The sequence below is a fragment of the Poecilia reticulata genome, linkage group LG5 (genome assembly GCF_000633615.1).
Source record: "Poecilia reticulata strain Guanapo linkage group LG5, Guppy_female_1.0+MT, whole genome shotgun sequence".
NCBI lineage: Eukaryota > Metazoa > Chordata > Actinopteri > Cyprinodontiformes > Poeciliidae > Poecilia > Poecilia reticulata.
Genome location: NC_024335.1, coordinates 26,782,163 through 26,809,424, shown reverse-complemented (window position 1 = coordinate 26,809,424; position 27,262 = coordinate 26,782,163). Strand labels below are relative to the sequence as shown.

At 37.7% G+C, this 27,262-nt stretch overlaps 1 protein-coding gene across 5 annotated transcripts in view; it reads right to left on the bottom strand.

Annotated features, from left to right (window-relative positions):
• The window catches only part of cntn6 (contactin 6), a 167,851-nt gene that overhangs the window by 51,082 nt on the left and 89,507 nt on the right, over positions 1 to 27,262 (bottom strand). For 4 of the 5 annotated variants that reach the window (XR_001776630.1, XM_017304949.1, XM_008410157.2 and 1 more), the window contains 9 exons: positions 23,374 to 23,506; positions 15,724 to 15,847; positions 13,243 to 13,418; positions 10,287 to 10,382; positions 6,160 to 6,363; positions 4,623 to 4,725; positions 4,216 to 4,400; positions 354 to 496; positions 121 to 250 (listed from right to left, as the gene is read on the bottom strand). Coding sequence is in view for 4 of the 5 variants with exons in the window: in XM_017304949.1 (XP_017160438.1) it covers positions 121 to 250; positions 354 to 496; positions 4,216 to 4,400; positions 4,623 to 4,725; positions 6,160 to 6,363; positions 10,287 to 10,382; positions 13,243 to 13,418; positions 15,724 to 15,847; positions 23,374 to 23,431 (1,219 nt within the window). In the remaining variant the exon portion in view is untranslated. Of the gene's footprint in view, positions 1 to 120; positions 251 to 353; positions 497 to 4,215; positions 4,401 to 4,622; positions 4,726 to 6,159; positions 6,364 to 10,286; positions 10,383 to 13,242; positions 13,419 to 15,723; positions 15,848 to 23,373; positions 23,507 to 24,206; positions 24,267 to 27,262 lie in introns of those variants that run through there. The other variant, XM_017304951.1, reaches the window with a different exon arrangement.

Here is a 27,262-nt window from a genome sequence, read left to right as displayed (position 1 = left end):
ATAATTTTTTTTATTTTTTTTATTTTTGGAAGCAAAGGCCAGGCCACTGTGAAGAGCTTATTTATTCTATTTTTGACATTTTATTATCAACGCTAGTTGATCACAGTGAATGAAACCTACCTACAACCTTGAGCTCTGCGCTGGCATACAGTGATCCATATTCATTCTCTGCCACACACTGATACATCCCTGAGTCTGACAAACGGATTGTGGATATGGTCAGTCTACCAGCTTCAACGTGAACTCTCTCCTGAAAAAAAGCACACCAGAATTTTGCATTGTTTTCAGCATTACTGACAAGCGAAACAATCTTTTTATTAGAAGAAGCCATTACTTTCTGCTTTGTGTCTTACCTTTGCTGTCAGCGGTTGACCATTCTTTAACCATCTATATTTAGGTTTAGGTTTACCAATGGCTTTACATTCCCACTGCAGGTTGGCATCAATGGCCATATGTGCATCTTTCAGGATCTGGGTCCACTGAAGATGTTCAACATCTGAGAAGAAAACAGATGGATGAGACGAGACCTGTCACGATAACAAATTTGACTAACAATACATTGTCCTATCAGATATTGTGATAAACAATAATGTTTTGAAAATAACATTGATGGTGGGTGAGAGGGAGAGAAGCAGGATGAATCACAGAAATTATTTTACTGTTGTAAACAGAAAACAAATCGTTGCAAAAAATTATTATGCAGTTAATTCTGGAACAATTATAAGAAAAGCATGAGAAATGTTCAGTCTGTTACATTTGTTCTGCTTCAAAAATGGTTAATTTGTTTAAAATATAACATATAAAGACAGCACACATTAAAAAAACATTTGTGTAAATATACCAGCTTAGCCAAATAGGCTAATTTTCAGCCACAGTCTCTGGGGCTTGGGGCATGAGCACGGCAAGAATTAAGAGACAATGATTACAGTAATTAAAATACAATGAGAATATGATAAAAACAGAGTTTCAGAGCAAATGTTCACACACACTTGATGATTGACTCAATCATAATCTTGACTTAATGACTGTTGATCTAAAATAACTAACGTAATGTAGAAAAAAAATTGCTCTTACTAGTTAATCTTCCTCTGGAAAACAAAAGCTGTGATAATTATATGGGTCAGTTTCCTCTGTATAGTCTGACTTTTTTATGTTTTTATGGATTTGCGTTAAACAAGTACAGCATGTGAGCAAGTCTTTTTCTAACAATAGTATATAAGTTGTAGTTCTGCATTACAGTTAATTTAATTAATTGTACTTTGTTTCCTCATGTTAATCCCATTTGAAATCTGTGAGTCTTAATTTTCCACCACCAAATAAGGAGGAATATTCAGAATAAGAAATATTCTGAATTAATGGTCAATCCTGTTTGGGTGAGAAGTTTGAGAGTGAGAATAATAGTTCAGTCTGACAACTGTTCTCACACAGTGGAATGTCGTCTCAGTTTGTGTTATCAATGACAGGGCAGTAAGGCTAAGGAGGAATATTGATTACAGTGCTTTAATGAAAAAATATAATAGACCCAAATCAACATAGGGAGATCAAAATTCTACAAATACCACAGATTAGAGATTGGCCACAAACCTCTGATTTGTGCATCTCTTCAAAGTTTTTTTTTAAGACACTGAGTTTCATTAATGTATGATTGCCTTTGATAATTTATGTTTGATTCCAAACTTCCAAGTTGCAATTTTGAATCGGTATTCAAATATTTAAACTACTTGGAACATTCAAATAAATAAATGTGAAATTGCATGCACTGCAAACAACCCCATTGCATCTTTGTCAGCAGTAAAAGGTCTTCTGCAGTCCTCCTACTCCTACTATAATTGCTAAATATTTGGAAGAATGGCCAAACAAGACTGAACAACTTTGTTCACTTCCTCCGCTGCCATTGCTGATACTACAACCCAACATGGGCAGACTACAATTCTAAAATAGTTCAGAAAGTCAACATCATCATTCAGAAAAATGGTCTGGTTGAAATTCAAGTGGAGAAAGCAGAATCAATAGGAGAAATCTCAGATCAAACACTAAAGGGAGATGACAATCTGGCGGAATTGCATAACATAGAATTCACATGTTCTCCCTATACATGCATTGATTCTCTCAAGGTACTCCAGTTTTCTTCCATTGTTTGTTCTTGGGCATTAGTGTGTGCAGGCATGTTGCCCAGCACCAAGCTGTGGCCATAGCCTGAAAAGTACTTTTAACATCAACTCGTGTCATTCCTGGAGTCGACGCAAAAAAACACACTAACATCGTATCTGGGAAACGTTTGTAAATTTCAGCAAAATCTCAGGCTTCAGGTGTCCAGTGCAATTGCATCACACAGAAAGAAGACATTAGGGAGAAACTTATTTATGACATGGGATCCCCAGATAATGCTCATCCATCCATCCATCCATCCATCCATCCATCCATCCATCCATCCATCCATCCATCCATCCATCCATCCATTTCTTATACACCCTTGTCCCTTAGTGGGGTTGGGAGGGATGTTGGTGCCCATCTCCAGCTAACGTTCCGGGCGAGAGGCGGGGTCACCCTGGACAGGTCGCCAGTCTGTCGTAGGGCCAGATAATGCTTATCCAGTGCAAAATAGAGCTTCACTCTGTGGCTTCTTTCCTAGCGTCTACTGTATAGACTGGATTTAATGACTTAACAGACACAGAATAGTATCTAATAAAAGGAACGAATTACAGGAGTTGTCTTTGACTGATTACAGGCCAGAGCCGCTGGCACTGCTGGGACGTCAGCAGAGGTTTTACTGTAGTCACTGGCAGCTCTGCCTCAGGGGTATGCTAGAGTTGGCATATAATGACAGAGCATGAACAAGGAGCTCAACACTCTGTGTAAAGCAGAACTTAACGTTTAAATGCAAGTACTTTATACTTTATGAGAGAAATTCCAGTTTATGAGCATTAACATTATGGGGAGAGAATGATTATCCAAAATGATATTTTGGATATGTAAATAGAAATCAATATGAGATCATATTACATATAAATGAGACACCTCTATTCAACAGATGTCTATGCTCAATAAAAAGTATGATAAAAAAATTACACCTATTTAATCTTACCCAAGCAATAATCTAGGCAATGATTTTGTAATATTGCACATCACTATAATAAATTATACAAACTGTGTTATACAGTACCTTGTAACACAGTTTTGTACTGAGTTACTATACAAACCCTTATTAATTCTTATACCATTATAATTCTTATAATGTTAAACTGTTGTATAATTTTCCACAACTAGATGATGAAAAACCCTTGTGGTCTGGATGCTGTCTATCTGAAGTATAGTGTACTTCACAGAAACATTTTACAATTCAAATTCAATTCAATTCAAATTCAAAAATACTTTGTTAATCCCAAAGGGACAAATAATAATACAAAGAAATAGATAAATAATAAAAATAATTTTGGGCAACAGAAACCTAAATAGAGAGATGTCAAAGAACAGCACAGAATTAATTTTTATATATTAAGTTAGAGTTTCCCAAACTGTTTGACGCGGGATGGATGAAAAAAAAAAAAAACGATGAACGCTGTGTGTGCTGGGTGGGGTGGGGGGTGGAAGAGTATAACAGGGAGTCTATAAGAGCCTCTCGACTACACCCGCCCCCCCAGTCTCACACATCGTTTCAATCAGAAGACCAAAGTCTAACTCTCCCTATTGTAATCCACAGGGGGGCCCAGAAAGTGTTTGGAAACCACTGGGGGGGCCCAGGAGGAAACAGTTTGGGAACCACTGTATTAAATGTTTAGGTTTGAACATAAACTACGTAGTTTGTTTAAGTATAACTGATAGGAGATGTCATAGACTGTTTCATCCAGGAATAAAACATCAGGTAGTCCTTCCAGTTTATTTTGAAATATATCAACATTCTCCAACATATTTGATGTGTATCGATGATTTTGATGACACTTGACAAAATGTTCCTAAATTGGTGCTTGTGTGATGTTTTCATGACTTCTTATTTTTGTACTTTTATGATGTAAAGCACTTTGAACTGCTTTGCTGTCGAAATGGGCTGTGCAGATAAACTTCTTAACAGATAGAATTTTTCTATCGGTTAAGAATTTTGTGAGTTAAAATACATCCAGTTACTGTTAGTCCTACAAAGTGTGGGGATTTTAAATAGAGATTAAAAGAAAGCTGGAATGTGACAAACAAAATGTGAAAAACGTCCGTCTTTCTTACTCTGGAATATCAGCTGCCCTCTGGCAACATTCCTCCCTCTGCTGTTCTCAGCAACACACTCGTACACACCGGCATCCTCTGGACGAAAATATGGAATTTCCAGATCTCCGGTGGAGTGGTTGATCTTAATCTTCCCAGGGAGTGGGTTTCCATCGGCTCTCCTCCAGGAGATGGATGGCACGGGGCTGGCGAGGTGAAAACACACACACACTCACATGCAAGGTCACGCTGACCACAAAAGCTGAAGTCACTGTGTATGTTTGTTTTTTTTTTTGTTCCTTCAAACCCATCTCCTGTTGTGTGTGTGTGCGTGTGTGTGTGTGTGTGCGTGTGTGTGTGTGTGTGTTGTGTGTGTGTGTGGGGGGTGTGTATACGTGCGTGTGCATGTGCGTGCGTGTGACACTTACTTTCCTAGGGCGAAGCATTCCAGCTTCACTGACGATCCTTTGGAAACGTAAAGGGTGTCAGGAAACTGAACCTCGATCTTGGGCTCGTATTCACCCATCACCACTACCAGAGGGACAGAAGTCAGAACATGATACGTCCCTGAAGTTCTTACAAAAGTTTGAATACTCCTTTAAGTTTTGCACATTTTGCAATGTTAAAACCTTAGAGACAAATATTTGTGTTTGCTGACTTACAAGAAAGACAAACATGAAGTAGAACGTCATTGTGTAGAGCTGCTCATTACGCTTTACTTAGACTGTAGAACGTTTGACCAGAGTTTATGAGAGAACACAAAAAGTAAACAAAAAAGCACAACAAAACAGGATATTAAGTGAGCAACAGAGTCACTTGTGGCTCCAGAGCTTTAGCAGATGAAAACTAATATGGCTGAAGCTACATTAGTGGAGTGGTTGATCTTAATCTTCCCGGGGTCCCAGGAAGTGCAGGACCTTCATTCTTAATCCATTACAATTATCAAGGTAAAAAATAAAACCAACTCAAGAAACTGATTTGGTCTCTTAAGTACAGGGGTCATAACAGGGACCAAGCTCAGTTCAACAGGGAACCGGTCCCTTATGGGCCCTCATATAGAACCATCCATGTGCTTTCTGTGTCTCTTTTATCATTTATGTGAACATTTTTGCTGCTTTCTATCAAAAAAGAATGTAAATATTCTTCTGTTATCCAGTAGACAGATTTTCCAAATTTCACACTATTAGCTTGTTCACTTATTCAGAAGGTAGTTGTTTGTACTACATTTTATTTATGGGTATTAAAAAGACTGAATACAAATGCACACATTTCAGGATTTAGGAAAAAGTTCAATTAAACCTTTACAAACTCCTCCCACTTTCACAGTTCAGCACCACTGTGTTGATCTGTCACACAATTCCAAGAAAATGTGAAAAAATAGTTATGAATATATAAAACACACTGCCCACTGCAAAAAATACACTTCTCAAAACAAGTAAAAAAATATAGACATGTTATTAAAAAAAATGTAACCAGTGCTTTTCAAAAAAATTCTATTCAAGAATTACTGTCTTAAAACAAGCTTTTATGCTTTGGTGAAAAGTTATTTGTAAGTTAGTTTTGTCTTATTTCTAGTGTAATCATTTATTTGCAGCAGAAACCAGACAAAAAAAAAACATGGGAAGATTGTGTGTTTTTGCACTGCAGCTGTTTAAGGCGCGGTTAACACACAACATGTTAATGGATGGATGAGTTTGTATTGCATACAGGTTGCGGTGGAAGCAAGAAGCCCAGAGCTGTTTTGAGGATATTTGTATTGGTGTCAGCCTGTTTACTGTGCATGCGGTCTGGTTATGTAAATATGTGGAGACAGAGTACATAACCCCGCCACCCTCCGAGATGTTTCCGATGTGTTAACACCCCGCTGAAGAGAAAAATAGCATCACATTCCAGACAAACCATTTATCTCCTCCGGGTGTCAGTTCAGCAGGCTGAGTAACCGGATGGCGCAGAGTCGGCGCTTACCATCACCCCGCACCACCACCGGGGTTGGAGAGCTGAACACCGTGGCGTTGGTCATCATGTTTCTCACTACACATGTGTAATTCCCGGCATCCAAGGCTTCCACTTTGGCGACGTACAAGTTGCCGGTCCGCTGGGAGATGAAACGGCGTGCATCCTGCTGGAGGAAGTTGCGGTTGCCATTGAAAACCCAGGAATACTTGATCTCTGTAGAAAACGAGAAGAACAACATTAAAAGTGACAAAGAGATCAATCAAACAAATAAAAACATCTCGAGATGGATAAGTTATTTTTCAATTCTTGCATTTGAAAAAGCACAATTTGGGCTTTCTCAGCTTTGCTTGAATTTCACCAGTAAATTTTCTATTGGGCCGATCAGCAAACAGAAAGAAAAGTTGTGAACAATGATTTCAATTTTCTGCTTCAGAACTGTAGCCTGCATGTAGTTTTAGCAGTGACAATTGAGGAAGTCGCAAAGTCCGTCATAGTCACACTTCCAAATACTCCATAAAAATTAACAAACGTTAGCAAGTGGGCAACATTTAATACTTCAGAGTCCACGTCTCCATGAAGCCATCGGTTCTCAATAGCAAAGATGCCAAACTCTGGACCAAGTAAAGGGAACCAGCACCTTGGTAAAAACATGGCAGGGCAGCCCCATCAGGCCAGTATGACAATATCCACTGAGTCCTATCAAATATCTGCTATTCCAACTGTGAGCAGCCAAAGAGGTGGATTTATATTCTCAGACAGCTTTCAGCTTGTTTAGGTAAAGATAATATCCACAGGATTTTAATAACATATAAGATTAGATTATATATTTCACACTTGATATTACAGGGCATAAAAAGTATTTCATAATAAGGTAAAAATAACACAGAAAGACCAAAATGCAATATATTTGACCTGTGACAATAAATGACAGAATTAATAGCACATGAACACTGGACTTAACCTTGAAATTGTACTTTTTTATTATTATTAAAAATGCTAGTTAAAATGTAAAAATATTCAAGTGCTTCATTCAATGTTTGATAATGTTCTCTAGTAAATCTAAAAGTCCTTCATAGACCAGTTTGACTTATACTTTTATGATATTTTAATTGTATGTACCTTTTATTGTTTTGCTTGCTGTACACCCCACAAGCTGTACACCCAACAGGTTCAAGCCTGTTGGCCTTGAAAAACAGATTTTGTCTCGAGGTTTTTCATGGTTCTGGGATGTTTGGGGTTTTATAGTTTGTATTTTGATTATTCTGTCATCCTTCCCCTGTCCCAGTGTTTTCTACATCTTCTGTGCTTTTGGACATTAAAGTGACCATGACGTTCAAACTCCGGTCTGTGATTTGATCCTTCACAACCTGCATTCCTTTGTTCTGTGCTCCCATTGAAAAACACTGACACACTCTGCCCCAAAAGTTACAAAACAACTATTCATATACAAGTGTAAGACTTGTTAATGCAATCCATAATCTGAAATAAGTTTTTTATTCCCTTCTCACAATTTGCAATGGCTTATAGACTGACATCATCAGCTACAGAGAACAGGGAGAGTCAGACCTTAGAAAAAAGTGGCCACATGCAGAGACACCCTGACAACTATAGCCAGGCCCGTCACAATACCTCATTTTGCCGGATAATAAATTGCCCCAGTAATTATTGGGATACATAACATTGTTTTTATAGACCAATTTCAAGTAATATATTGATAATGAAACAGTAATGCAAGTTTGCCCTCTCAAACATCAATAACCTTCCATTCTGTAAAGAACACACTGGAACTGGGAGACATTTTAAGTATCCAAAATAAAAATACAAAATACAACCAAAAATAATAAATAGAAAGAAAATAAAAACCACTTGCAAACAAAACCATAAATGAAGTGGATCATGATGCCTCTTTCAAAAATATTCATAATCAGAATGGAAATTATTGCGCTCATTTTAATTGATTGTATGTTTAATTGATTAATTGGTAATTGTGACAGGCGGATTAGACATGCCTTGGTGGTTCCAGCCAAATGTGGAACATTTTCCCAGATCAACATCTGAAAAATCTGACAGGTTCCAGGCAGAGGTCCTGTGTAAACATAGTCTAAAATCAGAAATCAGATACCGTGTATCAAATATTTTTATGCTTTTTTTAAAAATTTACTGTAAAGAATGCACTCCTTTCTGCTAGAAAATATAAAATTATATTAATTCAACTATGAGGTTGGGACGAAATATAAGAAAGTTGAGTGAATTCTTTGATAAAAAGTATTCCCACTTTTATTCTAAACATCACACATGTTGAAGTCAAGAAAGGAAAGAAGAGATGAGCACATTAGAGTCGAGGTGTGCAGTCAAATACTTCAACAGAGAAGAGGAAGAAGGGAGTTTAAGTCTGGAGGGAGAGTTGAAGATATTTAGCCATTTCTGCAGCCCTCCCTTATCACACCAATAGCATTCTGCTTTCAGTCCGTCTCACTTGGCAGCTGCTAAAAAGTTCCATTCGCTTCCTTGAGGGGAAAAAAGTGTGATTCGAAATCATTACAAGGAAAGCCGGGGCATGAACTGCCAGACCTTTCATGATTAGGGACTATCAGAGACCGGCTCTGTTTAAGAGCTGCAGTCCCACAGCAACAGAGGACTTCCAGGCACATAATCCCACGTGCTCCGACAGAGTTCAGCTCTCAGCGCCGCTCCTTTAAGGCCACTTAGGTATTGATTGTTCAGATAAGCTTCACATGAATCCTCCTTTAATAAGGCGCATTGTAGATTTCCTCGAGAATCACTTCGACGTGCGTCAAGACAGCTGTGATATCACCAAAAACGACGCGGCAACACATTCTGGTGCTGAAACACCTCAAGCTAGCATTATCACCCAGTGAAAATCCCATCAAGTGTGTGACTATGATCCCTTTAAGGGTGAAAACTAAAGAGGTGGGGGTATTCAAAGGGCGAAGGGGTGGAAGGAAGGAATCAGAGGGCGAAAAAAAACCTGCTAATGTGTGGAATTACAAACGGCCGCAGGACTGGGTTGGAAACAGAGAGCGGATAATTCAATTCCCTTTTTAAATACTAGCATTTTATTGCCTAAAATAAAATAACATGACATTCCTAAAGTAAATCTGAACCAGGTGAAGCTAAAACCGATGCCACTTCAGAAGAGTTTTGGCTAAAAGATCATTTGCAGACAAAGATGTCATCTTAAATGCAAAATCTATCATTTTTGTACCGTTTTGGATGAATTACTGCTTTAAATATGTTTGATTTTTATCAGCAAAAGGCCTTTATTTGAGTGTATACTCCAGTTAATTAATCAATCACTACAGTAGTTGACAATTATTTCAAGAATCAATTGCGATTAATCCATTATTTATTGATTGTGATTATTCTAGTTAATTGATTATTTCAAAAACTGATTAATCATTTCATCTGCTAGATCATCTCTAATCTGCTTCATAAATGTTTGCTAGGAAAATGTTTACTGTAATCCTGGATTAAATGGCTTTTTTAAATGGTTCAAAACCTCAAAAAAAAAAAAAAGGAAAGGAAAGGAAAGGAAAGGAAAGGAAAGGAAAGGAAAGAGCGGGAGAGAAGGTTGCTGAGGAGGCGTGAAATTGCGCCGCCGGGCTCCGAATAGCTGCGGGAGCACCGACCCTTTTGAGAGCCCACTAATCAGCAGCACCCAGACGCATGAGCCGACACACAGCTGAGCCACTGGGATGAAGGCTCCCGCCACCAGACGCTGGTACTACCCAGTAGATAACCTGCTCGCAAAAAACCCACAGCATACATGACAGCTGGATGAGATGGAGCAGCAGAGGCTTTCTAGATGGCAGGACGTCCACAGATCACATGGGCGGGAAAAGCGAGTTCGAGGTTAAGAAGTGTAAGGCTGTGAACTACAGATGCAGGAAGGCAGAGGGGTCTGTGCAAGGCGCAGCGGCAGGTTAGACACCACAAGAACTCCGGCGGCGCCAAAACGCCAGTGGGTCGGGTTCCAAAACAAAAACAAAACAAAAAAAACAGAATCCCAACATTATTGCTGGAGGACAATAAGCAGCAGACTGAGGAACACTGAGGCAAGCAGCAGTGTGAAGCTGGAAGACAATTGAAGAGAGTAATAGTCGAGAGTTCAGTACCTCCATAGTGGGGCGGCGGGCCGCAGAGGAGAACCACGGCTTGACCCTCTCTCACTGTCACTGTATTCCTCGGCTTCTGGCTGAAGTTCTGCAGAACTGATGGGGATGAAAAAACAAAAAACATCATCAGGTTATTGCTAAAGCATCCCTCAGCATTCAGTGCCCTGCAAAAATATTCAAGCTTGCTCATGTTATGCACATCAGTATGTCACTGCCAATAACTGACACAAAGTAGAGTGAAGTGGACAGAAAATGATACATGGTATGGAAGTTGTTTTGCTCATAAAAATATGAAAAGGACATATTCACATTCAGAAGTCACCCACATGTGGTGATGTTTCTAAAGTTACACAGTCATCAAGCTAAATTTTAAGTTAAGCTGAACATTTATTTTACAAACTAAATATTTAGTTAGAAAGCTAAGTATTAAGCCAAATATTTAACCTGAAGCTAAATATTTAGTGAGACTAAAAAATGTGGGTTATTTAGCTGGCTAAATATTTAGTTTGGTAACTCAATTTTGCTCACTAACTAAATTCTCATCTTGCTAACAGATATATTCAGCTTCAAACAAAATATCTAGCTTTCAAACTAAATATTTAGTTTGGAGTTGGATATTTAGCTGGTAAACTAAATATTTTGCTAGCTAAATAACCAAAATTATTGCTGTTAATATTTGACAGTGTAACTGGAGTTGCTCTGAGGCTTTAAGGGTTTGTTGGAGAATGTTGGTGAACAAACTAATGGAGCGTGTTCCATGCTGTGTTTCTCCAGCAGACAGGTCAGAGAGAAAGCTGTGGATCACTACCAACTCTCACTTGTCTTCAGCAGATACAGGGAAGAAATTCAGAAATGGTGGTTCGACAGAATCCCCCCCTACAGGAAAACACCAACACCAGTTTGCCCCACACCTGAATCGGGCCAAGGACACTGCAGTCAGGCTTTCACCTTTAATTAAACACCGCTGTCTGCAGCACGACAGAATAAATAGCAGGAAGACATATCAATCCTAAAAAATACCAACTGCTCTCTGGAGAGGTCAAGCAAATATCAGCGTGGGTCAAATCAGAGCTCAGCTAATTAAAACTCCTCCTAAAATGAAGGCAAGTCCTTCCATCTCCTATTACACACAACTGTGAGGAAGTAAAACAATGAGTTCCCCATTTAGAGAAGAAATCTATGGTGATTCAACAAAGATTTGGATCAACAAAGCAGCAAAAATCTCAGTTTGACATTTTTGCTTTTCCTACGTATTGTTGATTTGACTGGGCCGTTTGATGCACGTTTTCCCCGTCAATAGAATAAAAAGGAGAAAAGAATTCAACAGTTTTTTTTAATCTAAGCAGTTATCTGACTACTGAACTACAGCCACTTTTATATTTGTGTTTGAATTTAAAACCCAAATTTTCCTAAGCAGTTTATCCCTTGTACACTGAAAAAATGTTTCTTTATGCTCAAAAGGGTTTTAAGCATAAAGAAACTGGCTGCTGTGATTGCAGCCAGAGGTGAATCCCTAACGTACCGCCTCGAAGGGGTGAATATTTGTGCAAACACTTATTTTATGTTATTATTTTTTACTTCATTGTCATTTTGACATTATAGGTATCTTTTTGTACATTATTTTGTCAAAAAAAGCTAAATTTTGTAATTGATTTATAAAAGCTATAAAAAGTGTAAAACATCCGTGGGGTGAACTATACAATATGTCAAAAATATAAAAACACTAAAGTCACAATCTGCATCAGAAAAACCTTCAGCTACAACAGTATTTTATCCTTAAGAGGATATATAGATATATATAGTCATTTTGATGCTGAATGTTATCTGATGTTGACGTGAGATAAAAAGTGAAGGATCACAAACGTCATTATTGTCCTTCCTTCAAGAAACAATAAGCAGCAGTGGCAAATTTCCTGGAAGTCAAGATAAGAGTTTATTAGATTTTTCCTTTCTGACAGAGGATGAAGAATCAAATGTGAACTTCCAGCTTCTGTTCCAGATGAATCCGTGTCACAGACTGCTGGAAACACACCAGAATCGACATTATTAAATTAGACTTTTGCTTTACAGGAAACTGCAAAATGACTATTTCCTATGAAGCCAACAGCAGTCAGTAAATAACATGGGTTTGCCTTTACTGTCACTTATTGAGCCACACAGAACTTTTCCTTAGTTGTATCTCTGTTTACTCTGTATTGGTACTAGCACGGCAATAGAACCACAGCAGTAATGAACAGAAAGAAAAATACTTCTAGATGAGGATAATAATTCGGAGATCCACAGAAAATCTGCAAAATTGCGAAAAACCTGAGTTCCACCAGATCATTTCCTTTCACTTCGTGGTTTCAGTCATTTTGCAAAGTCAATGTAGCTGTGGTAACAAGCTAACTGCTGGTTCTGCAGGAGGCAGAAGGCCCAACAGTTAGGCCGGTCATGATAAATTCTACCGGATAATAAATTGTCTCAGAAGTTATTCCGATAAATGATGTTTTGAGGCCATTTTCAAATGATATGATGGTAATGGCATAAAAATGCAAGAACACATTCTCAAGATCAATAAACTTTAAATTCTAAAGAACATTTAACACTGGAAGTGTAAGACATTTTAAGTGTAAAATAAATAAACCAAGCAACAGAAACAACAAATATAATTAATCATGAAGTATCTGTAAACAAAATTGTCCTTTGAAAAAAGACTTTTGGTAGAACTAGACAAGAAAAAAGAGAATAATGTTTAGTTATGCAAATGGAAATTAAAGAGCTTGTTCTAATTTATCATGCTAAGCTTATTATTTTATTACTTCTGGGTATCTATGCTGAGCATTTTTTATTTATTTATACATATACTTTTGTATTTTGAGGATAATTCTTACCAATACGCTCATTACGTTTAACAACCACCTGAAAAAATAGTAAGAAAAAAGAAAAAAACAACTGGTTCAGAAAGAATCCTCACATGCAAACTGGACTTTTGCCTCCCTGCTGACAATGGTTCCAAACGCGTTGGTGGCGATGCACTGATAGACGCCTCCGTGATTGATAAAATGAGGATTATTGATCAGCAGGTTCCCTTCAACAAGGCTGTAGCTCTGGTCCGAGCTGGAGTCTATGGCCCTCCCATCCACTTTCCACCTGTGAAATCAGATGTGCCAACGGTACATCATTGGTTTTCACGTTAGAAAACCGATGATCAGTTTTTATCATGAATATGAATGGGGTCTGTTAATGGCATCCACAAATACCCAGATTTTGAAAAAGTTTCAAAACTACTAACATGATTTTAGTTAAGATATGGCAGAGTTGTCTCCAGATGTTGATAGGATTAGGGTGACTGATGGTCAGATGGCTGATAGAGCGTTCCCATCTTTTTCTGCTGCAAAAACATCTTTGTGTGGAAACTAATGCTGTTTTATATTAATTGACTGTTTTTAGGATGAGTTGGTAAACAATGGGCAACATGTCTATTAAAGGGGCAGCATTATGTGTATTCCAGCCACATAGTGACATAGTATAGTATAATCAAGTAACTTTAAAAGCTACTATAAAATGCTGCACACTGTGTGAACAATTAGACAAGTTTTAGTTTCGATCGTATCATAATTTTTATGCATATTTTCCAACTCCAAGTTGTATAAACTTGGATGTTTATTAAATATAAACATATCAGCTGGTGAGGGAGGGTGGGGCCTAAGAGATCAACATCCTATTTCAAGGTGTGCAGAATTATTAGGCAGCTTCTTTTCCTCAGGCAAAATGGGGGAAAAAAAGAGATTTAAGAGACTCTGAAAAGTCTTTCAGAGGATACAGCACTTGAAAATTGCTAATGTGTTGTGGAGCGATCACAGAACCATCAAATGTTTTGCTGCAAATAGTCAACAGGGTCGCAAGAAACATGTTTAGACAAAAAGACATAAATTAACTGCCAAAGATTTGAGAAGAATCAGACGTGAAGCTACCAGGAACGCTGTGGTTGCTGCTGCACAAAACGTTGATCAACAGATCAAGAAACTGACAGATTCCATGAATGGAAGGTTTATAATTGTTAATGAAAAGAAGGATGGATATATTGGTCACTGATTTATTTTTTAAATGTCAGAAATGTTTGTCAATTTTGAATTCTATGTTTATTATTCTCACTTTAACAGATGACAATAAACAAGTGCGATGAGAAAGTTTTCAGTTTTAATTCAGTTGTATAATAATTCTGCACACTAATAGTTGCCCAATAATCAAGCACACACAGATATTGTCCTAAGCAAACTAAAATCTCACTTTTACTTTCATAAATGTTCAGGTTTGAGAGGTTATCCTTTTAACAACGTTCTTACCAGCGCTGAACTGAGAAGAAGCTCCTATAATGAGCTCAGCAGATGCGCAATTAGACCAGGTGTTTGCTAATTGCAGTTGGCAAGTCTGAAGGAGCTGAGTGGAGGAGTTGCAGGTAGGTTTTTGGCGAGGGACTAACATTACAGTATAGCATGATGCAAAGCAAAACAACAAAAGCTGATTTTACATAATACTTCCCCTTTAAGTATCTGACTGCAGGTTCTCATTGAGCAGATAGCCTGACTAATTAGCCAACATCAGCTTTTTAATCTGTTTAATAAAACATAAATCTACAAACAAAAAGTACTATTCTGTAAAACTTATCTACTTTAAAGCTGCTACTGAATTATGCAGACGTTTATTGTTCCACTATATCTGTAGAAATATATTCAGATATTTCAAGGCAAAAATGGCGAATTCTGTCCTGACGCAGTTCAGCACTGATGTTTACATCCTTAATTCATACATGGACTATTCACTACATGAGCATTTCAAAATCTGCTTCATTTTCTAATATTTAGAGCCAAGTAATGCATTTTGAATGCACACTTGGCAGACAGGAATGCACCCATATGAAAAAATATCAACATCTGGATTATCATTGTTCTTTGGTCTGATAAGATATTCAAAGCTACTATATACACACACTGTATATTTCCCACAAACATGGAAATATCAGTTATTAAAATTTCACTTAGACTGATACTGACTTGTTTAAAAATGACCATTATGAATGCAAATATGGATGCTTATGCTCATCTCCTCCATTTCTAATGGAAACCTATGAAGTGTGACAGCCGCTTATGTCTACATTACAAAATTTCAGTAGAAATAGCAGCAATAGAAATAACTGTTGCCTTTTTGAACTACACAAAAATAAGTTTGTCATAATTCCAAATATTTATGTAAATATTTTGTGTTAGTGCTGGAAAATCATTGTATTATCACTCATATATTCTGACACTCATACTGTGCCTAGAAACCATTCTTTAAAAATAGGCCAAAACACATATAGTAGTAATAAAATGAAAAGTTGTTTTTCTTTTTCTAATGAAACAATACTTTTCATTGTGACAGCCACATTAACCTGCAGCTAAAACAAAGTACATACCTATACTGTGGAGGTGGGTTACCCTTCGCTTTGCAGTTAATGAACACCAGCTTGTCGCCGGAGCTCATGGGGAAAATACTGTCACTGGGCTCCTGGGTGAAGACAGGACCGTGGCGGGCGTTCTCTGCGTCATAAATAAAAAAAAGAATAAATAAAACATTAGCTGTACCATGAAGTGGAACAAGTGACAACATATTAATGTAAAGAAGAATCACTCAGCACTCTGGAAGCTGTATGTAAATTCCACACCTATTATAATTAGCTGCCAAGGTGGCTCTCTGAGTACATTGTGCATTTAATAAACCATCATGTCACGATGCAGATGTCACATTGCGATGAGAGAGCAATTAACAGATGATAACCCTGCATCACATTGGTCTCTCGGCCCATTCTGCAGTCTGTAGGTGATGGAGCCTACTTATTATGCTCCATTTGTGCTCAGAATGCTTTATACCAATAAAATCTCTAATAATATGAATGCTTATTTTGAGCAGACTCTGTGCTGTCATGATTCAGAGTGCATTACCTTAAACCAAAGATAAAAATGAAGAAAACTTAAAGTTTAAACAGTTTTTTAAGGGGAAAAAAAAAACTAAATAGTTTTACTGATGATTATCTTTTAAAACAATACCTCTAGGAAAATAAGCACATTAATTGGACTCTAAGATGTTAATTTTGATTAATTAATGAAACAGGTTTAATCGCATTAAACATTTTAACGTAATTATTATTTTTTTTTACATATAAGGTTTCCAGGCGGAACCTTTGTATTTGTGTGTTTCTGGAACGCTTGTAAATCTGACACACAACTGAAGTCCACGAATGACAATAGACAAATAGACAAAGCCGTATCTCTTGGCCCACTAGAAATTAATTTTTCTTAAAAAAAAAAAAAAAAAAGATCCAATTGGACACTAGAAAAGAGGATTTCTGCGTCTACGTTGTGTTAAAAGGAGTAAACCTATCAGTAAACCTATGTCTATACAATAATTTAGCAGTAAAAAGGGTTTTTGAATTGAAAATGTTGCTTTGTTAATGTATGGTTTTTGATTAAGATGGAATTGATTGTGATTAAGTCATTACAGATGCTGTAATGAACTTCATTAACAATTTTAATCAACCATTAATATTAATATGATTGTCGTTTGATGTCTTCCACATCCAAATCTCAATTCCAGGATTTTAGATATCATGTTGTAATAGGAACGGTCTTCTCTTTAACAAATTCTAAAACTCTAATTCCCCTGTTTCTAAAAAAAACCCTCATTGTTTATTTTCCCACAGTGAACACCAGAGAAGCGAGTCTTTTCTGAGTATCTGAGAATTGTTACAACACCATTTCCAAACCACCTGAAATCCATTATTAAACATTATATTCACAAGTGGACAACATTCTCAGACAGTCACATTTCTTCCTCACATTGGTCATCAGTGCAATGTTGACCAATACAGAACATTAATTTCTGTATTAAGTGCCAAAAACCCAAGAGTTCCATCTCTGCATTTACAGGCCTCAGTTAGCATGTTGAATTTTAAAGCTCATCACAGTATGGTTTAAAAAAAAGAATGAACAAGTACGGCTTTCTTGGAGGAGTTGCCTGGAGAAAGACTTACTGGAAATGTAAAGTTTGCAAAGTTGTACCTGAGTGACTTTCAACAGTTATTTGGACAGATGAGACTAAACTGAACTAAACTAAATCTGTTTGTGGATACTCTGCAGAACAAAAGGTTTGCTAAAGTGTATATGACAACCAGACTACCCCACTGGGTGCCGGCAGTATGTGAGGACACATGGCTGTGTCTCCAAAAGGGTGGTCGGCAGGACAGGAGTCCCGCAGGGATCTGTACTGACACCTTTCCTTTTCACTCTCTAAATTGCAGACTTCTCTTCCAACTCCCACACTGCTGTCTTCAGAAGTTTTATTATGACTCTCACATAGTCAATCTCATTACAGTTGGAGACAATTCAGAGTACAGATAGTTGACTCCAGACTTTATGGAATGGTGCTATGAGAACTGCCTCTTGATAAACACAGGTAAAACTGTGCCTCTTTTTCTTTTCCTTGCGTCATAAATTTGCCCTCACTGTACAGTCTCTTTTCTTGTTCTCCATATTTATATTTCTATCAGTGTGAATTTGCATGCAGTGGCTGCTGGTACAGCTGAATGGTCTCAATGGGTGACAATAAATCTTCATTCTATATTATTCTTGATACAAATTTCAGACCATCTGTCCAACAGCTGAGAAAAGACAATGACCCCAAAACACAGCAGCAAATCTACTGCAGAATAACTAAGAAAGAAGGTATGGTGACGCCCCCCATCTCATCTCAAACTATTGAAGTGCTGTTGTCGCAGTAGCAGTTCTAAAAGTACTAATGTTCTTTGTTGTGAAATTCTATATAGGAGTCAAGTGTCATTAATATAACTTTCAATTTTACAGATGTTACCAAGAACCCACCTACTGCAAATAGGATATGAAGACAAAAAGAATTATTTGAAGCTTTAATATCTCACAGAGGATAAAAAAAAAATAACACTAGTTGTAAGGGACAAAACCAATCAACAAAATCAAAACTGTCTCAGAGGCTTCCCACAAAATCTCTGTGGTCAACCTTTTATTTATTTATTTTTAGACTCTGAATGGTCCCACGTGCACAATGTTCTAATATTAAAGCACTGAAATTAAATAAGGTTGAATCGACAGGGACTGCTTCAAGACTAACTCAGGGTTGGGGGAGGGAGGGACAGATGGACTGACTGCAGCCTAATACAGGGGAGGTCCTTAAACAAAACCTGTCCTAGCATTAAATCCACCTGAGACTGGAGCAAATGTTCAACTTCCAGCTGAACAGTGAAACACAGATCCAAGAAAACTCTGGTTCTGCGGCAGCTTCAGGGAAAATATCTCCCTGTCCTTCAGCGCTGCTAACGCCCAGACTTAAACACAGTAAAACATCTGTTAAGAGACCTCAAAAAGGCAGCAAGCAGAGAGTAAACTTCAAATGTAGGTGAGAATGTCTTCTGAGACTTTCCCAAGAAAACTGAAATATGCAACAGCCGAGAAAGAAGGAACAGACCCGCAGGAAGGAGTTCTACTTTCACTGCTATTAGGGACTTGGAGTGAAACGTGAGGAAGGACATTTTTAAAATCTACAGTCCAAAGTTAATAGAAATGTGTAGTCTGTCTTGTTTTTCATCAAGTAGTGGGCACTGCTAACTAAAAGTTAGTTGCATAACTCTAAAGCACTATCCATGAACATTAGCTCCACTAACATGCTGTATGAACATGGTATTTACCAAAAGCTAGTAATGAAGTGCTAAATTCAGCCATATTGATTGCACCATGCGTCAATGACAATTTGACAACATAGCATACCGCCCTCAACAGGATCAAATTTGCTATTGCACTCCTGCTTGTACTGTTTGCACTTCAGGAAATGATTCTTTGATTCTTTCATTCCAGGGTTTAGTTTTATAGTTGTTGAGTTTTCCCAAGTCTCTTGCTGATTTTGACTAATTAACTTTGGTTAGAATGCACAGTCGACATCAGAAGATTTTAAACTGTTTACTTTAGAACAGCGAGTCATTCTGGGTACAGAATAAATGCCATTTGCTTCACCGCAACATGAGTGGAGAACATGAGGAGAGGAAACAGAAATAGTGTATTCACCCACTTCAAAATAACAGCACGAATATAAACAGCTCGCTACTTGAAGAAATCTCAACAGTCAATAGTCAAGATGTCAAACTTCACTCAACTTGAAATTTATAGGATGGCCAAGTAAATAGATGACCAAGCTTTCTAATTTATCTGGAGTAATTAATTTGGGAGAAGGAAACTGCACTAAGTGTTTTCTACGACAGTAAAAATGTTAAGGTGCATAGCTAAAAATTAGCTCCGCCGTTAACGCAAGTGTGTACATGTTTTGGGGATATGAAAGAAAAGAATTTTCAGATTGCTACTGATAAATAATTTTGTGTTGGTTTGCTACATTAAATCACAGAAAAATAAATTGCAATTTGTGGTTGCAAAGTGTCAAAATGAGGAAGAAAGTTCAAGATTTGTTTGCTAGGAATTGTAAGTGGAGACAGAGAAAAATAAAAACAGAGCAAATTCAATCAATACAATATTTTTTATGGTCTAAAATATTACTAAGCGACTCAGCCTTCACTGATTTATGCTCCGATTCATCTTTTTTTTATTATGTAAGGAGGATAGTTTTCAGAAGATGTTTACATAAGAGCTTGGGTATTCAGAGTAGGGCTTCTCAAATGGTTTTAATCTAATTAAAGCAGATCTGCTGTCTATGTACATGTAGTCTGTGCGTGTGTGGGTGTGTTCTCTGTAAATCTCATTGTTTTGGTTGTGTCTGCCAAACTATCAATACACAGGAGTAATTAACTGATGGTGCACTAATTACTCCCGTGAAACTTTTTTTTAACAGATGCACTCTCACATGCAGCCACGCACTGGTGCACACCCTAAATTTCCTCAGACACGGCGTGTCACGAGCCAAGCTGCACAACCCTGCTGCCTGGGAAAAAATGTTAATTTTCTCCTTGTTCACTTGAGACGATGAAAGATGAGATGTTTTTCTATTTTTTTTCCTCCTTTCCCCGATACACATCTCTAACCTTGACTAGGACAGAGTGTTCCCTCCCACGTTGTCATCATTATGATCATCCTAATGAGAGTGGGAGTCTTTGCCTCAGGTAAGGGCCTCGTTTCCCCTCTTTCTTGTCTCGGAGGGAGGCGTTTCAGATTCTGCCCTGCTTGGAATGTCCTTTAAATTAAACAAATTAATGAACCCTTAAAAGCTGGGTTATTTCTCCAGGGGAAAACATTGGGAGCTTCGTTTATCTGCCTGAGAACAACCCTGCTCAGTAAACACTCCGACCCGACTGACCACTGCTACAAGTGAGTGTACATCCATAACACATTACACCTAATTACGTTTCATGGGAATGCATGTAAAAGGAAACTCAAAGGCACTGTGTGCACTAACTAGATCGTTTGTTTTTGCTAACATTTTCACATAGTACATAATTTACTACCATATATAGTTGGGTAAGAGAATACCAACAGACCCATCATAAGCTGTGGATTCATTATAAATGTACACAAATCTTTGAAGGTATTCTGCTAACTTTGAAGAACAGAATTTTACAATTGTGGTATTTGCATTAATTGGCAAATGGTGATTGGCTCCATACTTGTATATCGGTCCAGAAGACCCCAAAGTGTTTTACACTACAGTCATTTGAGCAGACACTCACACCTGAGTATGAGCACATTTTTAGTATGGTGTGTAGATATTAAGTTTTTCAGAAAATGTTCGGGTGTTTTAGTTAAAATGACCTCAACTGCTTCAAAACCAAAACCAGAAAGAGATGATGGACAAAAGAAAACAGGTAATGGGTCAGATTAACTACATCAAAATAGTTGATCTGATATTAATCTGACAACATGATGCCAAACACATCATGTTGTTAGTTTTCTAAAGAGGAAATGGCCTTTAAAGTGATGTTACAACAAACTAACCAAGCCCAGAAGTAGACAAGCTGCATCTTGATTCCAGACCAACAAGATCGATGTCATGCAGTTGAGGTGAGATTGTTCTTTTTTGTAATTTACACAACTAAATAATAGTTCAGCGATTCACAGGAAAGCAAAAATCTTCATGGTTTTTCCAGAGTATGCAGTAAATGTTTGGTGTTAGAGAAAAATGCGGATGCTGCCATTTCTCAAACCATCCTAATATTCCTTTTTTTTAATAGCGCAAAATAAATGTGATTACGCTTCTGCCTTCTGTAGTTCCCAACGCATCCCTTTATATTGAAATAAAAGCTGTTATAAGGATATTGAGCTTTACTCACTTTTTTTAAAATACACTGCTATCATTTTGAACACAACACTACTTGCAGAATATGACGAAGAGCACTGGCCTCTGCTCTCACTGCTCTGCATCTGCACACTTCATGATACACCCCGGTGGAAGTGCTGACTTGAGATAGGATGCTAAATCAATTGAAACAGAGGCATAAATAACAAAGCAATAGAGCCGGCTCCATATGCTGTATAAATTTCAGTGTATATTTGTGTGATGACTTGTAAACGGTCGGCTTGATCTGGGTACACATTATATTCCTCAAATCTGGCTGCTGGTTGTAAATCTCCAAGTTACACCAGAGAGCTCTTAGAGGGAGAGGAAAGCCTCAACAGTAACTCATGCAGGTATTTCAGAATCTAGAGTCTGATGCTGGTCTCCTTGTCTCTCAGAGGTAGCTCAACAGCATCCCATGCATGCTCCAAATAAATACATGAGTGTTAACGGTTAAACTGAGTGAGTGGATTTGTTTGTAGTGCAAGTGCAGTTCTGTGCAAGTGTGTAAAAAGGAGGAAAGCTGCAAACTTTCCTCCTTTTCGTTCCCTCGTTCCCTAATGATGCCATGATGAAGGAGATATCAGGTCTGTGTTGATCATGCAGGGACAAAATGACTGGATTGCTGATGTCAATGAGTAACATTGACATCAGCAAGTACAGTAACAAGCATGGGCTTGTTACTGTACCACTCAAAGTGTAGGGCAGTTCTGTATTCACTAGATACACTTGTCAACATTGTAACACTCCCACCAAAGGTTCGTCTGGTGACAACAGTGGTTGATGCAAAAAGCATCTCCAACATCTTTGGCGGCCATCATTTCTACGCAATGTGACTAGACTTTCATCAGCACTGAGTGCCCACTGGTCTCTCATCCAGTGTAAATGCTCCTTGGGTCTGGTTGAGTGGTGAGGTGCGTTTCCCAAAGCTGGCCCTAAAGGCACACTGTCCTGCATGTTTTATGTGTTTCCTTGCTTCAGTCCAGGTGATTTCAATTGACAGTGTTTGCTGAACTGCAGTTATCTGAATGCAGTTCCACAGGTGTTTGCTAATTGCTGCTGGCTAGTCTGATGGAGCTGAGTATGGTGATTTCAGGAGAGAGCTGCTCTGTGAGGCGAAAGCTCAGAAGCTTGTAAACTGCAGCTCTGAGGAAGAGCTTCAACTTGAAGGCGGAGCTAGGTTCACCTGCGTTTTGCACAGCTGAATGGTTGCCATGGAGATTAAAGGATTTCTCAAGCAAGCATGAAAGAATCAAGGTAACACTCCAGATATGTTTCTGATGAAGAAATAACATTTTGACACGATGTAAAGCTCAAAAAAGTCGAGTTTGCTTTAAGCTCCTTGTTAGAGAACAGCAAGAAAACCAAACAACCCTAACTTTTTTGTGAGTGGTATATATGTGACATATAAACCTCTGACTGGCACTGAGAGGTAAAGAAACCCAACATCTCCACAAGATAGCTGAATTTGAAAACTTTCCTACACCCAGAATGCACCACACTGGTTCAGAAATGATACGCTACCAAAGCTGAATTTCAATCCGATCTGAGATGTTTTGCGCTTTTCCCTCCTCAAAGTAGGTGTAGGATCTGCACAAATATAAAAGCAAATAGAAAAGAATGCTTCTATTTGAGTTCACTACCAGCTCTCCGAAAGAAATGATAAACCAGACACAGGTGAGGGAAAAGAAGGCAAACCCTCTCTCTCTGAAAGACATATGCATATTATCCATGTCATGAAAGGAGACTTGTCTTGGCATCTTACCGGCAAGGCACTCTTTGAGTGACAGAAGGATTAAGAGTTCCCATGGCAACATCTTCATTTTCCAAGGTGAAAGATTCCTGTTCTGACAGACAGTGAAGAACACTTCCTGGGCAAACACCCCCTTTGTTTGGAACTGTGAAAAAAGAAAGAGGAAAAGAGACCACATGAGCTCTGTGAACATTACGAGATGCAATCGTAATCTGCGACTTCAAGGAAAAAAAAAAAGAGAATGTGTAAAAGGCAGTAAGCCGTGAAAAATCGGTGTGCTATTAATAATTCATTCAACCAAATAACCCGGGCTAGGATCTCATGTTGTGCACTGAGCTAGCAGCTGATACTGTGGGAGCTGATATGTGGTGCAAACTGCAGCTTCACTATCTCCACAGAGCAAGTGGAGGACAAAAAAAAAGCAGAAGCAGCAACAGATTAGCAGAATCCTGCTGCAGGAAGTGTTTAATCTCTGAAAATTGTTAGCTGGTCAGATCATAGAAAACAGTGATTATACTCAGTGTTGTTTAAAGTACCTCAAAGTGATACTTCACTGAAAGTACCTGTATCTTACCATAAATTTGCCTTGGTAAAAGTTAAAGTCTCTTACAAAACATTATTTAGTAAAAGTGTTAAAGTATCCGACATTTATTGTACTTGAGGGTCAAAAGTAAATTTCCCATATAAAATGTACCTAAAGTAAAAGTATTAAGTACAAGTAAACAGAATTTCTAAGATAACATTTATTTTGTCAAATATCAATGACATAAACTTCAGAACTTCAGTTGCATGAATTCAGTCGGGTTCTTCTTGGACTGATGACAAATGTCGCGGTGGCTGTCTACCTGCTGAGGCTGGTAGAGGAGAGTCCAGCTTCAAAAGAAGCATGCACACCACTAGGAATGATTTCACTAAGTCCATGTTATCAGCTGAACAGGCCAAGAATCCAATCTCATCCTTGAGACAATTGCAAAGCAGAGAAGTGACATCATCATCATCGTCGTCAGATGAACTGGATTGGTTGGATGCTCACTGTAGAGCAGACTCTTCCATGTGTGTCTAATGTAGTCAATTCCTGAAATATTGAAGAAAATACATGTTAACTAAACTGAGCCAAGTCTTCAACATGATGTGGCCTAAAATTTAAGTTTTAATTAAAGGGTCTGATATTTTGATTTTATTTACTACCCATGCATAATTGTCAGTATTACAAAGCAGGGGTCCTCAAATCCAGGCCTTGAGGGCCGGAGTCTTCCAGTTTACACGTGTCCTTGGTCCAAAACACCTGATTCAAATAACTGGATTATTAGGAAGACACTGGAGATGATTCAAGCGTGTTAGACCGGGGACACACATAGAGGTTCCAGTACACTGGACCTCGAGGCCTGTTATCGAAGACCCCGGTCCTTTAGGTGAATTCCATGTCAAATATTTGAATAACTTCCCATCAAAAACTCAAAAATGTTAGAGAAAAAAATATCTAGGGAGTTCATACACTCATTGATGGTAAGAAATTTTTTTTGAAAAGATCAGATATGCACTGTATCTTGAAAATGATTTAAGCTAGTTCCTTTAAATTTCAAGAGGTAAAATTTGATAGTAAGACACATGCAGGTGATGGACCATAAGTAGCTCTTCAGAAGACGCATCACGAAACAGGTCAAAAATTGACATACCTAATGAATTGACTTTTACTAATAGTTAAAGTTTTTCAGAAACATCTGAAATGGTTTAAGAAAGGTTTTTGCATTATGATATCTGACATGTAATGTTCCTCTAATACATATCAGCCCAACAATATACTGAATTATTTACAAAGTATTTAAGTAATTAAGGAAATAACCAAACAATGCTTTTATATGAATTATGTTAAATTTATGACATGAATTAAACTAAAACTAACACTGCAAATTGCCACTAATTGGCCAAATGACTAACCAAAAGTATTTTCTCCATGGGGAAGGAGGAAATATTCTTCCGCCACCAGTTAAATCATGCCAGAAAGCGTAGCGTAATTTACCATATTATGTTTAATAGGTTTGATGTAGATTTAAATGATTGAACATACTGGACAAAAAAACTGGCTTAAACATGCAAGCTAATCGGAATAGTAAGCAAGCACAAAGTTACCAAGCTTTTAAATACCTAAACAGCCATTTATTTTTACCATTTAATATTTAAAATAAATGGTTTATGATTTTATTTTTTAATGTTAAATAACACTGACTCAGAATCTGGCTTGACTGAATTAATATGAATTGTACTATTTAAATAATGTAAACATACCTCAACATGCTTCTTTAAGTTGAATGGGGAGTTTCTGGTCTGTATAAATAACGGTCAGACTGGACAAACAGCCCCCTCCTTTTCTCCACCAAAGGATAGCACTGTCTTAAGAGCAAAGATGTTTTCTAGTGGTACGGTCCGTTTGTGCCCATCTTGTCAGACGGGGTACATCATGTCCTTTGACGGGCACCGGATCTGCAAGGGATGCCTGGGCCTCCAGCACGCCGACCTTGTCCTGATGCCTCAGCCCTCTTGCCGCTTATGTGCTCCATGAGACTCGCCTCTACAGTGCTTGGTTGGTTGGCTTGGCAGAAAGTTTTAGATTGTATCTGTTGCCCTTGCCAACAAACAGGCATTGTCCAATCAGATTTTTTCTAATTTTGTATTGTAGAAATGAGTAGCAAAGGTGGTTAAGGGAGATGTAGCGGAGTAAATCTGCCTTTACTCTGCTACATTTTATTGAGGAAATGTAGCAAAGTAAAAGTGAAAGCTGCTAGAAACATAAATTACGAAGTAAAGATACATCAAAATTTTACTTAAAGACAGAAAAAAGTATTTCTACTTCATTGCATTACAACACTGATAAGACTAAGGACAAACAATATATTGGCACTAGCATTTTTTTTAACATATAGGTATTGATCTGATATGCTAAAAAACTATCAGACCAATTATTTTTATCGTGTTCCTGTTTGTTTCTGGTTACTTTGTATTTTTTCAAAGGTGTCAAAACGGTGATGAAATATATGCAATATCGGTAAGTATCGGTCATCAGCCATAACAGCAATATTAGCATTGGATATTGCCCAAAGTTTTCACATCAGTGCATTCCCAGATGAGACAATAGTGCATGAAAACATAAGGTGGACAAGAGAGGAGGCATTATAATGCATTCTTAGAATTGAATTTAAGGTGGCTATGTTGAATTGTGACTAAAATGATCTGAAACACAATGAACTGGGTTGCACTTACATGAATTTTAACTTAACCAGCATTTTAACTTAACCATAAGTATCCTGAGGGGAAAAACATGAAATTTAAATAATTTGTACTTGCTGTTTTTATTACATGGCAATGAATGATAATAAGAAAGAGAGCAAAAATGCATGCTCTTTGGCCTGAGCCTTTACATACAGTGGGGAGGAATTCATACTGGGTGAAAAACTTTCCCATTCCTTCCTGCATCTTCCTCTTTGCTTTTAAATGATCAGTGAGAGCAATGGTGCAATATCCATCCAGGAGTTTTTACCCATTCGACCGTCTTTTAGTTATTTAGTGAAGAACAATACAAATGTAAATACTGTATTTTCCATACTATAAGTTACACTTTTTTCTTATTTTATCTGGACCTGTTACTTGTAGTCCAGAGTGACTTACATCTGTTTTTTTTTTTAATTTTCTCTTCGTGAGGAAGTTTTTGACGGATGCGTTAAATATTAATTCATACTGACGGACATGAACCAAGTTGTTGCTAGGGAGGTGAATATATACAAGAATTTTATATACAATAATTTTTTTTGTCAAAAAGATTGAAAGCCATCTCCCATTTTTCTTTCACTTCAAAGTCACCATATTATTGTGATCAGTGAATCTTTGAATGAACAGGAGAAGCGTT